A 16,752-nucleotide genomic window follows, 5' to 3' on the forward strand; every position below is an offset into this window, starting at 1 on the left:
TGACCGTTAGTTACAGTATCTAGTTAACTGACATTTCTTATGTGAAAAAGAAAGAAAAATTCAATCCTACTTTTGAAATATTTGAAGAATTTTGAATGAGAACTTTCAAAAGCATTTAAATTTAAAAGCATGAGAACATGAAATTTTGGCAACAATTTTTTTTGCTAAAAAGGACATAAATATCCTCAGAAACGAAAATAAAAGCTTTTTGAAAATTGCTGAAATGTCACGCTTTTGCCAGCTTGGCACGTTGTTAATAGGTGCACTTCAAAATGTCTGAAGTTTTATTAGGTAACTTGCCCTATTGAGTCTACTTTGAGTCTACTGTGAGTCTACTTTGTGAAAGGAAGTTTGTTCATAAACATTTATATTATCCAATCTTCTTCTCTATTTTCATTTAATAGGGCATTTAAAGAAAATTCTTTGTTTGCTGTCCTTGGATTTTTGAAAAACCTAGGCAGCCAGGGAAAAAAACAAGCACAGACATAAAACAATGTATTAACATATGGTAAATTTTTATTTGGTTTCTTTGGAAAAATAATTATTTGTAATAGTGTTAACATTGTGTTTGTTTTCTTAATTTTTCCCTGAAAACCTACTGGCACGCAGACGGCAAACAAAGAAGTTTATTTAAAGCACCTTAAGTGGAAATTTTAAAATCTCTGCAAACCTCTATCAAACATACTATGACTCACTTTAAGGTAGCATATGCAATGAAAGTGAAGCATTTAAACTTTCTTAAAACCTTCCTCTTTCAAACTCTGGAATAAAAATCCGGGTCCACTATGCAAATTTTGCTAATTACCTGAAATTATGAATAATTGAAATTCAAAATGGCCAATATCCCTATGTCAACTTTTATGGAGAAAAATAATAAATTTTTCAAAAGAATTAGTCATAAAAACTTCATTTGCTCCAAAACTTCACAATGATGTCCACTGATATAGCATTACCAGATCAGTAGTTTTAAGAATTTGAAAGTCTGAACATCTGTCCCTGGGGTGCATGCATCAAATTTATAGAGAGGACTTTTGTGACGCAGTATCTTGTACTTCCTGTGTTTATGAAGTAATCAAATCTAGGCTCTATCAACGGTACATACAGTTATTGAAGTCCCTATTTGACACTGTGGATGTAACATTTTCACATCTATAAAAAAAACCCAAAACCTCATAAATTACAAATCTGCTGTATCTCATATCAATTCAATACAGGCAGTGTTGGTTGTTTCTGCAAGCATGTGTATGCGTGTCTGAACACATGCCAGCTGCCAATGCACTACAGGTCTGTGGTCTATATACCGATACTACAAAAGGAGAGGCAACCAACAGCAGAGCAGCTAGTCTATATTTCTGTGACAGATTCAAGCTGGCCCCGATGTTGACCCGAGGCTTTCAAATGGAGAAAGAATAAACCAGTCTGAGGGGCAAAGGCATAATTGACTGGCTGTTCAAAATAAATTTTTTTATCACATGATTTATTGTTCTAGTTTCATATCCTGCCAGTGTAATCATGCTGCCTGTGAACTTTGACCTAATGGAGAACTGGCATTTTACTTCAACACAAATTTGAAAAAAATCAACCACTTGAGAAAAAATCTGTCAACGTTTGTGAGATTAGAAAATTTATATATCTGTATAAGTTACCATTATTGGGTATTAAAATTCACTATCATAGAATAAGTGTTTTAGGTCCTGCTCCTCATATGTCTTTGAATCTGCAGAAGAGAGCTATTGACCATACTAGTCAATAGTTATTATAGTCACCTTCATTTCTGATTTAGCAGTTTACTTTACGGCCACAAGAGCTGATGTCATATGACACATCTCCTCTCCGACTAATTTGGTATCTTTTGTACTCTTCAGCACTGTGATCTAATACTGAATCACTGAGGATATTATTTGAAAAGGTAAAGTTTATTCATGACATGAAACCCTGATAGCAGATATTCACGCCATCAACACGAGAACAGCCACAGGATCTGTTGCGTGTTTGGCGCCCTCAAGAGGCAACACTATCGTTTAACAGCTGTAATTACATCTTAGATATGATAACAGAAATGCTATGCAACCATGGAATACAGAATTTCTAAGAAAACTAAATTCCACTGCTGTATGCGAAAGTCATGAGATTTGAGTAGAGACATTATTCTTCTATATTGACAAAACTACATGAGTTCAAGTTTGCTTTGAACAGTAACATCATTTTCTTGGTGTTCTGTGAAATGTGAAGTGCAAATGTGAGAAAAACCAGATCCACAGATATTCAGATATTTTGCTGATATTCTATTCAACATTCATAGATGATCTGGTCTTCAGAGGTTTTATATCAGAGAATTTTAGATTAACACTCTGAAATACATATGCAAATCTTTGTAGTGGATGAAATGGTCAAATTGCATCCACAATATGTAACACAGATGTAAATTTCTGTGCTGTGTTCTTACTTGACTGCCAAATTCTGTCTATGTGAAGGCATGCTCATCAGGCTTTGACCCTAACCAGGAGAGCCTACACTCAAACTAAATCTTTTAAAGGACCTTGCAACAGCGGTCATGAACTTGACGCAGGACTAGACTCACAGCTGTGTCCTGTTTGACACACTAACCCTTGCAGTCCTTCAACTGACAGATGGTACCTAACTTTTCACTTCCAAAACATGCTGTCATCACATTTCCACATGGACACAAACTAGTTTCAATTGGAGAAAACCTGCCCAATGTCCATGAGAACAGTTAAAATCTTTATCATCACTAAACTGAACTAAAAAAGTATTTTTACAAAGATATTTTCAAAATATTATGACATCAGTAGCATCAGTCTTCACACTTTCAAGATCAAAGTAAATGTGTACCATCTACTTGGAATGGGATAATAGCACACACAATACTATGTTCACAAATAATTTTCAAACACAGGGCATGTAGGAAATAATATGTATGTATAGTGGCCTACAAACGCCAGAGTATTGCTGTAGGTGTGTGCATGCTCAGTCAAGGATCACACTCAACTATCATGAGGCATTACGCCTAAAATTGTTTTTTATTTCAATTTAAACCCACATTTGTTATATATGCCAACACATTTTACATTATCAGCTGACCACCAGTCAGAAATAGATGAGTATGGACTATGTAACAATACACTACCAAATATGGTATTCAGTATATGAAATATGCAAAATCAATTCTTCCAGAAATTTGTAACTGGTGCTTTTTGCTGAATTTTACAAGGTTTCAATACTGTTACAGTTATCCATCCTTAACTGTCCCCAAATGCCGTGATGTGAAATTAATTTTGGTAGAAACTAATTTGTGACTAGGTTATTGAAGTTTTATACAAGTCACTTTTTTAATAAGCAATATTTCTGAATTGTGTTTACTGGCAGATAAACACCGTAAAATGCAGCTTCTTGCATAATTTGTCAACTCAACTTTCCCTATATGTCACCATATCTCCTAATCTGAAGTAAACATAGCTTTAGAAGATAAGTTGTATTCTGGAATCAACAATATCAAGTATACAGGGAAGTGTTGAATAAAGCAGATCTTACACTGATTGCATTTAGCTTTTAGATGTATTCATATACTAAATTCAAACACAATATAGACATGGTTCAAATCCGAGCAAAGTCTGTTATTGGCAACTTAAAAGTTGTTACAGTTAAACTTTCCAATCGACCAATTGGCAGTCTTTACTCCAACCCAGTTTGCACAGACTTACTCTGAAAATTTAACATTCCCCTTTTAATTCACCTTTCAATTCACAAGATTAAAATTAACTGTGACATCGTATCACAATACGGTGACAATATTTTCCCAAACAACGAAAAAAAGTCTTGATTTGAACTCACAAAACAAATTCAAGGTGAAACATGCACCTTTACAATAAAACCAAATATTACAAACTTTATGCTTACAAAGTAAAACAAATGGAAAGTCTCAATTCTAGTTATAAACCGGTATTTTATCATCATGAACTTCCACCTAGAAGAGTTTCAAATTCATTCTGTACAATGCTGAAATACAGAACGTCTTGTATTCACAAAGAAAGTTCATTAACGTGCCAATGTTTACTTCTCTTTTAAATTAGCTTACATATTTATAATTTTTTTCTCCTATTTTTTGTACAGTATGTGTATAAAATAGGAGCAACTAACACTACTGGTACTTCACGCTCACTATGTTGAACCCTGGACTAAGCATTTTGTAGCCATTTTAACTATTTCAGCCTGCTTTGAGTATGAATCTTAGTGTTTCCATAATTTTTTTTATAAAAAAAGAACAGAATTTCCAGAAATCCTGCCGTTTTTGTGCATTTAACTTCTCATAGAGGTTCAACTAGGGCTTTGGAAAGTCAGGTTGCACCTCAGCTATTAGCAATAAAAGGGTACAAAACATTTCTACAAAGGTTAGATACGGAGGATATGATGGTTCAGTAACTGTAATATTTGCAATGTTTCCTAATATAATAGATTTTCAACCATTTTCCTGCTAGATTTGTCAATTTTTCCATCAGTCAAGTCAGTAGAAAGTGGTACCGAGTCAAAACCTACATGTATTTTCACCCACTTACCATGTATGTATGTAATGGCAGGTGGGGTCAGTGAAAATCCTGCTTAGTTTTTGTTTTGGGAATCCTACAATGTTAAAGATTCTGTTAAAATGTTACATATGGGTCATGTTATACCTCACTTGTTTTCAAACTACTTCACCGGATAGGGACAGACAATCTTGGCAGGATAAGGGTTTAGATATCTTGTGGAACTTTAGGAAAATGAAGAGAGAAATAAAGTTTAACGTTCTCTACAAAATCAGTAAACTAGTGTCCCATCCTCTTTGCATAATAACTCAGTGATTCATGTTGTTGTTCATAGTTTGTGTGTAGCTACATGTACGCTAACTATGACAATGTTCAATAGCTGTTCACGGTTACAGGTTTGTTACTAAATATAGCTGTACGCGCGCGACATCGGGCACGCAGTTTGAAATGCGGACAAATTTTATCAATGTTTCATGCGTGGCTGTTTTTGCAGCTTGTACTCTGAGTCGTGAATATGTTTTTTAGTATTCATTGTTACACTAGCAGTCGCCCACTGAGATGTATTTTCGTCGTTCTTGCATGCGTAATTTTCAAAAGCGTTATCTAAAAATGCGGACAAATATTTATTTTTGCATATTAATGAGAGAAGTGACGTAAACTGTGAACGGCCCTATTTTTGAATACAACAGTGAAGCAAAGATGCAATAAGAACTTTTGTATATTATTATTCCTGATTTCACAAAACCCTGCACATGAATAAAAAATTTGAACCAGCACATGTGAACTCAGCGTGATCAAATTGCAGTTATGACTTGCACCGAATTTTGCAGTTGTACTAAAAATTAGTTCATCTTGGACTTGCAATGCTGAAAACTTTGCCGCTACTGTTGAATAGCAGAAAGCTTTTTTAGTATCTATCACATTTAACCCTTTAAGCACTGTGATTTTGCCCTCCCAAAATGTCAGGGCAACATTTTACCAACTTTTATGAATTTTTCTGTAATTTTTTCCATAAATTTGGACTCAATGGACATAAATTTTCATGGGCTATACTTTTTGACCAAAATTTTGGGAAAAATCGGAAAAAAATTGTCTATATCTGAAAGAAATTATTTTGTATAAAGGCAACAAAAATTGACTTTGGTACTCAAAGGGTTAACAGCTATGTACTGAATGTCACTACACCTGTAGGTGGCAAATGTCTTCCTACCTTTTCGTTATGTGGTTGATACAAATTTGCATACAAGTATGTTAGCAGAGTTTATTAATGGATATTGTAGCACTGTATGGCTGCTTTGTTTCAAATGACCACAAGTGAAAATCAATGATTTGCAACGATAAACAAAGGTGACAAAGCTACTTTAACACACTAAAATGAATTTATTTGGTTATCTCATGACATCAACCTGAAATTGCTCATTTATATTGTGGGAAATGAATATCACAAAATAAAGTTTGACATTTCACTCTTCAATCATCACCACATGGCTCAACCTTTTTCGACAGTACAGCTATAGACTGATGAACACAAATATCAGAAAGGATTCTCTGGATGCTAGAATGGATAACTTGAATGTCAAATTCAAGACATTTTTCGCAAATGACAAAATAAGAAAACCTCTCTAGTTTTGATAGAGTGAGAGCTGCCTATTTAATTTGAAGTTGTTTTCAATAAATCTAGCATCCAAATTCTACTACTTATTATCAGTTATTTTATTAATTATAATTAATACACGTTAAAAGGCTGTAACAATCATTTTACTCTGTTGGTATGTAACTGACATGAAACGAACTGTTGTTATTCCAACAGCTAGTAAAATCAACATATTATGGTAATAGAAAACATTTGCCACCAATGAAAGTGATGTGCATGTTAACAAATAAAACATCTGGTTATAAGTGACTTTGAAGCTGTTGTACTTGATACACACACAACATCCAGGCACATTTCATTTTTTCTGTGATTTTCAGCATAATGTTTATTCTAAAAATTGCAACAAGGAATGGAACCTACGGAGGATAAAGTACAACAACTTGAAAATCTGGAGTCTGTTCTGTTAGCTGTGTAATTGTTTTTGAAATCTACTTGATATATTGGGCTAACCAACGGAATCCTTCGCCATAGCCCTGTCTCTTGAGAACGCTGCACATAAATAACTCTAGGGGGCGCCCTGGTAAATCTTTGAGAGGCACATTACCCTGAAAGGCAAACAGATAGATACATGTACTTAGGTCCTGATATCACAATATCAATATTATTTTCTGCAATGATAGTCCTTGAAATTCAGTTCTAACAATCTTTGCCTTCACTGTTGACGGCACAAATTCAAGAAAAGTCCAACCTGATGCAAATGCTCCCTAACTTGAAATATATATAACATTTTTTTTAAATCCACTGAAAAAAACTTACACTATCAGCACACCATTTCACGAACCGAGTATTTTTACATTCAATGAATACATCATCATCACTTTTTCTCTCTCCTGTATGCCATGGAAGATCAGCCCCTTTTTTATTTGTCTACATGAATACATCATATCATTCGATGTACAGTGACAGATGTTCACACAATTACAGCAATTTCTATTACAAATACAGACACTTCATAATAAATTACAAGGCTGTTTAGATTGTCCTGATAAAAAGATAACATATTGTCTATTGGCAGCAGAATGCCACTGTACTGCTTTTTTAGGTCAATGTAGCCATGAACATAAATTATTTTAATTGAAATTTTCATGATATTTCATGAAACTCCTTGGCCAAATTATAGACGTGGTTTACTATCATATACAAAAACCTACATCGTTTAAGTTATCTTCCTCTAGGTGTGTTCAAGATCAGATACCAATGGTTACAGTAAATTTGTTTTTGCAACTGATTTCTGCCAGTAAACTGTCAGATAACTGAAGGAAGTATTATAAATGTCTTTGATAAAATATAATATATTACCTTTCCTGTGGTTTGTCCATGGAGTCCAAACACTGATCTAAGTTCATCTTCACTAGCGGCTATCGGTTTGTCTATTTTATTGCCAAGTATGAGAATAGGTGCATTAGCTACTTGTTCATCTGTCATTAAACTCTGAAAGAAAAGACAGAGGATATCCATGATGAATCACATGTACAATATTTGCAACAAGGTTCTGCGACAAATAGTTTGTTGAGCACGATTTCTCTAAATATGAATTACCATTTACATCAGATAACAAATTGTCAAGTGAGAAAAATATGTAAATTGTGGGAACTAAGGATAAATTTCAAATAGCAAGTGAAATGACAGCTCTGAAATAACTTTACTAAGTAGATTTCTCACGTTACATCCTTCTTAATTTTATAAATGCATTCAACTTGTCCCCTTTACAACAAACAATGAAATGTTCGATACTTCCTACAATATCCACACTTAATCTTGTCTTTTATCAGTTCCATACTGACTTTGAACAAACAAAAGATGGAATTTTCATCTTCACCCCATACCGCTTGAAGTCACACACAGTTTTACACTTTGAAACTGATGTTAAGCTTATTAAAAAAATGCTCAAGTTGTTAGCAAAAATATTTATACAGATTAAAATGACAATACAATATAATTTCTACAGAAATTTTGACATCATATTTCAATAGGAAAATGCAAATGACACACACATGGCGTGTGTGTGTAGGGATTCGCTTTCTGAGGCAAGCTTTCTGTATGTGGTCAGAAATTCACAAAGGTTTTTTCCCAGCAAGAACACATTCCCTTCAATGTAAATGAATATCAACTCAATACTACTTACATCAAGTTCTGCCTTTGATTCAATGAATCTTTCCCTGTGTGCTGCGTCGATGAGAAATACAATGCCTTCAATTGCTGGAAGATAATCTTTCCACACACGCCTTGCCTGTTCGTGACCACCTAAGTCAAATGTTGTGAAACGCATTCCACCCATAACTAATTCTTCAGATGCTGTGCGTGAAAAACAACAAGAGAAAGTTATATCAAAATATCAAAACGTCTCTTGGAGACTTAGCATATTTGGCAGAAAATAGTCATCCAATTATTTCCCGCCAATAATGCTAATTGATTATGATCATGAAAATTATTATTATAAGAGATTTTCTAATAAAAGAACACGTAACATTTACTGCAGAAACAGGAAGATTCACTACATTATGTTCCAGTACAATCTAAAAATGTAACATTGTTATCAAAGGTTAACAAAACCGAGCCTGTAACCTGTCACCAGAATTATCAGAGGAAATGTTTTTGATACAAGATAGAATGTGACCTTTAGCATAATTTTCAAACAATATTTTGAAGGTAACGTTTTATATGGACCAACTATTTATAAATACCCTTAGGTCTGTAGGTGCAACATGTAATAATTTCATGTATTCACAACCTTTAGCACACTGACACTGATGACCTTTGAACTTTTCCAAAATATGCCATAATATCATGATCCTCTTTTCTGTATGTGGAATGAAGGTAATGGCAACAGACCTCTACTATATCCCTGGATCTCTAACTATCTCAATAACACCTAGATTTAACGTACAAGTCATGTGACAGGAGGCAATGCCAGCATGTTGCGTGAAATGCATGCAAATGATGTCTGGACCGGGCTCCCTGATCTATTTTGATAGCAGGGCACTGTGCTACCCTGGAACAGCTGGGTAGATGGCTGTTAGCATGACTGTTGCAGGACGGTCTTTTTTGTTGGAATTACTCAATAGCCTCTATAATGAAGTGGAATTCCCAGGAAGTGCCTAAAGATCAGAACACTGGATCCTCACTATGCCAGACAGGACCATGCAGAGATACACTGATGTCGAAGCAACTGAATAAACTGCAGTTTGCAGCCTGATGCCCAAACCAACTGTTTTATATGCATGGGTCAAAGTTCTTGCTGTGCTATCATGTTGCTGAAATGCCAATACTGAAAATGGCAACACAAACTGGAGATCTGCAATTGTTTGTGAAAACCACCACACTACATTCAAACAGATGATGCATGGCTTTGTACAGGGACTGTCAATTTTTCAAGTATAAAGCACTGTATTTCTTTATTCCATTGAGTTACAAAATTCAAAACAGAAATTCAGCAAATAGTGATTTCTGACCTCAGAAACAAATGAAATATTTTCAAACTGCCTTAGATGTCCTGAAAAATTAATCCTCTTTCTACCAGGCTCCATAGATGAACCATAAAAATAATACCAGTTGGGAGAAAGAGGATTACCCTTTCAGGAATAATTTTAAATCAACATGTCAAACATTAAATATGTTTGGCCAAAACTTGAAACATGTGCAATAACATTCCTGACAAGATTAAATTCTGATCTAGAGATGTCACAGAGGACAATACCATCTGACTGCTATTTTGGTGTAAAAACAACCAACAGCTGTACTTTTTCAATCACAGTGACATCCACAATCATTCCAAGGCTTGTCTTGCTTTGACATACATATAGACATGGTAATTTCACTACCTTTGCCAATGGGTGCTGGTGTATGTAAACAGTGGCGTATGCATGAGTGTCACAGTATTCTCCTTGTAATTTGATTTTTAGGGTAATTTACAATGACTTGACCTGAAAAGGGTTATTGTACATTTAGCTGCACTGAAATAGCTGAGAGTTCAAGAGAAATGCTACTTACTGGGGTGCAATGTAGGGACATGCTGTGCCATTCTGTCATCTTTCAACATGTGTAATAGGGTTGTTTTACCGGCATTGTCTAAACCTAGGAATACTAATTTACCAGATTTTTTGTATAAACCTGCAAGAGAGAAAAAATATAGATAAAACAAACTCAATCAATGCTGATACACGACACGTTAGGATTAGATGTCCATTAAACCACTTGCATTACTACAAAAATATGCAAATAAAAATATTTAAAAATTGTGAATGAAAGAAAGTTAAAAGAGCAGTCATAACATCACAATGTGTAGTAGTTGGGGACAGGCATTTGTACACACTAATATCAGCTTGATAATCTTTGGTCTGAACCATGGGTTTTTCATGTCACAAACACCAACAGATATCTAAAGAAGGACGCTGTAGGCTAAAGACCATATAGTTCATTTCCTACAAAAACAAAGTAGTCTGTTAAGTTCCTGATTGGAGCACTGGAGGCATTTTAAACATAAATACAGAAGTTGACATCAGTTGTCTTAAATTGGGTCCGTAAGAGTGCATCTCCCCCTAATACTAATAAGATACAAACTGTTACATTGTATTTAAGAATAATTTTGTCACTGTGTCATCATAAAAAGAATATAGTCTTGCTGACAGAGCACACCCACGGCACAAGAATTCTTTGATAAAAATTTAAACTTTCATTGTAAACTTCCTAGTTATTTCATTTTGATATGAAGAGTGTGGATGCATTGCATGTACAAAGGACATGGCAGTGTTCTGAAACCAGAAGATCTCATCATCATTTCAGTATGGGGGAAACCATTTCTGTTCTGCCGCAGCCACTGCACTTTTGGCATGACTCACTGGGCAAAACACTCTGATACCACTAAATTCCAAGAATGACTAATAAATGAACGATAAGAAAACCATAAATGAAAACAGCAAATTTGTTCCTTCCAACTTGCCCTACCTACACTTTGACCCCTTGACAAAATTATTTTGACTAGCATTGGTGGATTACGTTTGTAACTGAAGGCAGTGACTTGGTGAACTCTTTCCCAGTAACTACAGTCCTGATAACAGTACAAGAGTACACATTCATCGTTTATAGTATTTCAACTGAAGTCTGTTCAGTATGACATGGTATTTTTCAAAATACATCCCTTGAAAACTCTTGTTATATAGAAAAAAGATGTTCTGTTATAAAACTATACATTGTTTCATGTTGAGTGGGACAGGTTGAATGAAGACAACAGACCCTTGAAGCAGCTCATGTGAACTAATTGGATAATCTTGACACCATGGCAACATCTGTATTTTAGCCTGGAGGGTTATCAATTGTTCAGCACATACGGTGAGGACTTTCCATTTCAGCATTCAGACTGAATTCAAAGTACACCAATTCAGACAAGCAGTAGCTATCCAACTACAGTGCACAAAACTGTCAAAAGGAGTCACAGATGTTTTGTGTATAGAATGAGCTACACACTGACTCTACACAAAATATACTCTTTGATGTTGGTTTTTTGATGTGTGTTTGTTTTCTTGTAGCTTAGAGTAACTACAGAATTATTATAGCGAAATAAACTAGTAAGGTGCCTTCTTAGAATTTCCTCACAGTTCCAATTTTTATAACTCAGTGTTCATATCAATTGGTCAGTCTACACTAACAATAATAAAATATTTACAAAGTGTGGTTGATGAATTCATTGCAGGAAAATGTTATTATGACATACTCTGTCCAATTTAATTATTAAATAGTTTAATACTCCAGTCAGAGTATATTACTTTACTCCGAATCAGCAAATTACTTTTCCTTATGTATTTCACTCCAGCAGGAAAGGAGGTCATTCATTCAATGTGAATTTTTTACACCCAAGCTGACCTCTTGGCTGACCTCTTGATCCTGCTACAGACAAAGGTAAAATTAAATTATTGGGGGGGGGGATCTGGGAAAAGCCATATCAGAGTGTGTTAGTTGCACATATTCATCAGTAATGGCACAAAATTAGTAATCGGTTGACTTACCTAAAAAGCTGAGAACCCCTGCAAACCAATCCCACAGGAACATTGTGAATGATACTTAATAATTATAAAACCACCTTCACTCTCTGAAATTGGAAACAAATTAGAAACATGTATCAGAAGAATGCCTATTGGTCCAATAAATTTTAATAACAGCGTTAAACAACAGCAATACAGAACAATGGACTGAATGGAAATAGATATGCATACATGTATACCTATTATCTACTTCATTTTTACACTTATATGTACTCATTATATCACACTGGAACATAGGGGCCAGAGTGGAAGAGACTGTGTTACACATGTATGATTCTTCAACGAATAACAGCACCCGTTTCTGACAAATTTATTTTCAGTATTTAATTCATACATTATCACTTTCTTTCAAATATATCACATATATTTATTCTCCACATATTCCTTTGAATTTTTTATGTAAAGTTTCTCTGTAAATTACATTGGGGAGATTTCATTTCACTATTTTTCTGACGAAAGTAACTATCTCACACTATTCAGCACTTTTATTGTTGAACACTCACTGAAACAACTTTCTTTGGCTGTTTTATCTATTTTCATGTTCCAAATTAAGGCAAGTCCAGCTTTTTCACATAACATGTCAAAGGGATACATATTTTATTACCTTTGAACAAACTGAATAACTGAACACAACTTTCAAAGCAGAAAAATCAAAGGAGAACAACCAATTAAATTGCCTAAACAGTCATTGTCAGCAAGCAGTAATACAAGAACCAGGGATTGCTGACAGAACAGCATGACAGATCCAACCACAACTCATCAATGTCATCTCGACCTTGATTTAAATCACAGTCTGACCCAAGATATGCCAAAGTGTCAACATTACACTGAAGATGTGCAATTTATGATCTATCAATTGATTCTGCTTTCTCCATTTTTTTTTGCTAATACTACAGAGGCAACCACTTTGAATCAATGCAACACACACAAAGTGTGACATAAAAGAATAGAAATAACTCTGTTTGCAGGCAGGTTCAAACTTGATTTCAGTAAAGTTCACTCCATATAGCACTTGCCTAGTGGCATGTACGAGATCTCAGGCACTGTACTCAAATTTCATGAATAGTCACCTGTAGAGGGTGTTACTGCTTAATTATAAATTTTATTATTGTTACTAAAAATATGCACAATAAATCTCCGTAAAAGCCAACAAATTCACATACAATAAAATATATCAGAATATTTACATATGAAAACTTTTGTTTAGAGGAGATTGCAACATGCAGCAATAAATCTGTTTTCTTGATTGTGATCATGTGAGTAACAGAGTTTTAAACCAAAAAGAATTCTCACGTGAACTTCATTGATGTGGTCTCAGCAGTTATTTGACAAGCTATTTGTAGCCGCAAGAATCGCTGTCAACCTCTTTTGTTGACGTTACACATATCAGCTATGTTATCTTACATCAACAAAGATGAATTTGCAAGTTTTTTAAGCCAGAATAGCAAGCATTCAGTTCAACCCTGGTGAATTTGCACACACTGACTGAAAGGTCAATAAACTATCTCTGATGATTTGCACTGCAGACCTTGTCCCCAAAGGTTGTGCCCTCTGCTGACGCAGTTTGTGTTTTCAGCCTGAGGTGCTAAACCACAGACCTTATGGCTACATCACCTGCTCTATATCAGTGGTAGTTTGACATCCACAGTAACTGAAGGCACGTTCATGAAACTGGAAACCAGATAAGCTAAAGTTTGACCTTTCTGTGTTATTGTTTGTGACCAGATCAGTGAATAATGTTTATGGCATATTGGAAAGTGTGACACTTTCAATTTCACTCAACGGATGAATATAATTTCACCTGCATAATTTCGTGAGCTACCTATACCATTCAATGAACTTTGAAAAAAGTTTCGTTTCATCGATTGTGGTGTAGTACATTTTGAAATAATTTAATTTCACTGGTCTATTAAAGGAAATGTTCAGTTGAAACGGTGACTGTGGTATCTCATGAGATGTTTTGTACTCTGGGAGTCATGATATATGCCTGTTTATACGTATCAAATATGCGGATATCATAGAATTATTAGGTGGTTGAATCACTCAAGGTCGTGTATGGCGTCGACAGACTGGAGCTGTTTATCCGGCGGCCGTAAACGGGTTTGCAAACTCTTTAGGCTCATAAAGAACTAAGCTTAATATGACTGTTTGAATGGGCCATTTTCTGTAATTTTAACGATATAACCTTAGTCGGTTTCAATTGTTTGGTATCTGGGTGGTACCAACAAATTGTTGTTTCTGAGTTTTACATTCAAAATTTAATTCTACACCCAATCGAATCTCCATGGAGGTGGTGCTGTGGAACACAGTGACCGAGCCTTTTGGTGGGCTTCGGTCAGGAAGAATATCACAAAAGTTTCTCTAAAATGCTCAGAAATGATAGGGACGGTGTGTCACGCTTTAGATGATTGGAGCTGCACTCCAAATCAGTACATACATATCGTTGGACAGTTGCAGTCCATTGATTGAAACGAAACGACTGAAAAGTGTCATTATTTCATATAATGGAAGTAGCATTTCCGCGGTATTTACGGACCTACGGAAAACTTTGAACATTTATTTTGTGAACAGTCCTTACCTTGCTATGTTGGTACTCTGTCTTGAAAAATCCACGACGATTCTCGAGAATTATCGGCTACTTCTTGAATTAACTTAAATTTCGTGTGATCCCACACGACCAGATGATGGAGTTTTATACAATATGGCTTCCTTATCTGACGTCACCATATGGCCATCGGCGAAAACTAACGACCATTCTGATTGGATAGAGGGGAAACAGTTCCTAGATGTTTAATATACGTTTGGTGAGTTATTGGCCCTTCTCTCTCACTAAAATTATTCTAATAAGTGATGTTTAGCTTTTCTTATGGATCAAATATTTGTTTTAAAGAACAAGACTTCACTTTAACCTCAAGAATACACCATAATACCAAATCAATATAACCAATCAAAATTACTTTTACATCGAGAGCTGACGTCTAGACATGCCGGTATTTCCACTTAGAGGGATCTGAGTACAGGGCAATGTCCCGGCCCCTAAACCGGAAATAGCATTGATGTCTGGGAGTGCCACGTACAAACATTCTCCCGATGTCGACGAAAGAGGGGGCGAGTTACATGACAACAGGGAACTTTCCAACAGGTTACTAAGTTGTACACGTGTGCGTGTTGACGTTGAAAAAATAAGTCTCCGCGGTCCGCACGTCTCTTACACGAACACGTGAGCAAATCCACGCTTCGTCAGTTTGTCACCCACAGTTTACGTGCTCGAAAACAAACCCATTTTTAGCAGTTTCGTAATTATGCTCAACTTTCCCCGCCCATTTTCTTTCGTACTTTTCACTTAGGCCTACTGTCGTTCTGTGTTTTCGTACACACAACGACCAAGAAACTTCATCCTTTAGGCCTACATGTGATCAGGATGATCAGCACAAGTAAAAATGTAACTTTCACATCGTTACAAATTGATCGCAAGGCAATTCTAGAATCACGCTTAGCGTCGCTCTTGACCTTCAGATTACTTCAGGAAACATCACTGCGGTCCCTCTTCCTCCATTTCAATCGATTCACGACCAGACTGAACCTGTTGTCTTTCAAAGGGTATAGCTCAATTATTTCGGGATGGGGGAAATGTATGGTATACAATTTTTCTTTTCCGTCATTGTGGCAACATTCTTTTTTTTTATTATCAGTCCTGCATCAAATTATTTATCCCGTATGCAGAAGCAAGGCCCTTTTCCCCTTGGTAACCGATTTATCAACAGTGTATTTTTATTTCATTAAACATGTTGTATTTATATTGTTAGAAAATACTTGTTTTCTCAATATAATCATTAAATATATTTTGTGAAAGTTTAACTTGTTTACTGAATCCTGTCATGTGCAAAATTTCAATATAGGCCGATAGGCTTAGAGCATGTCAAATAGTTCCCTTTTTATTTCAATAATGCGTCAATGCTTATTGTAAATAAACCCAGAATCAGACGTTTGTATCATAAATGCTGGCATAAAAAACAAGACTTGCTCACAAACATTAAAAATATTAGCGCTGCCGTAGGCGGCACAGCTCCAGTGAAAACGAGAGAATCAGATAGCCAAGGTTGCTAATTTCAGCACATTATCGACAATTTTTCTACGTTGGAACTTTTTTCAAGCCATCACAGGATCCAATATTTTTTTTCTTCTTCACCCGCCGACAATGTAAAAAAATCCTCACCCCTCCAAAAGTCAAACGATTCACCCTATTGAAATTTTCCCCTTTGAATAATGGCATATTTTGGTATACAAAAGACTCAAGTTATATATGATATTTTTTCGAAATTCGTAGTTGGGAAGCGTGCCTCCGAAATTAAAGCTTGATTCCGATATATTAGTATAAATTGCACCGTAGACCCTCGAAAGGAAGCCTTCTGCTATCAATTAAGGGTGGTCGGAGGATATTTGGGTGATCCATGATGTAAAATGTGCCTTTTCCAATTTGTTAAGCATGCCCCCTCCTTTTTCTCTTTATTTCAAAGTT

At 35.4% G+C, this 16,752-nt stretch overlaps 1 protein-coding gene across 1 annotated transcript; it reads right to left on the minus strand.

Annotated features, from left to right (window-relative positions):
* Positions 1 to 3,010: 3,010 nt before the first annotated feature.
* On the minus strand, positions 3,011 to 14,955 carry LOC139122699 (small COPII coat GTPase SAR1B-like). Its single transcript, XM_070688318.1, has 6 exons — positions 14,812 to 14,955; positions 12,198 to 12,280; positions 10,186 to 10,305; positions 8,321 to 8,490; positions 7,495 to 7,626; positions 3,011 to 6,740 (listed from the first exon to the last, which is right to left on the minus strand). The coding sequence occupies exons 2-6, from the start codon at positions 12,238 to 12,240 to the stop codon at positions 6,624 to 6,626; spliced, it is 582 nt and encodes a 193-aa protein (XP_070544419.1). The 5' UTR covers positions 12,241 to 12,280; positions 14,812 to 14,955; the 3' UTR covers positions 3,011 to 6,623.
* Between the last annotated feature and the right edge of the window lie 1,797 nt (positions 14,956 to 16,752).

The sequence above is a fragment of the Ptychodera flava genome, chromosome 22, assembly GCF_041260155.1.
Source record: "Ptychodera flava strain L36383 chromosome 22, AS_Pfla_20210202, whole genome shotgun sequence".
NCBI classification, from domain to species: domain Eukaryota; kingdom Metazoa; phylum Hemichordata; class Enteropneusta; family Ptychoderidae; genus Ptychodera; species Ptychodera flava.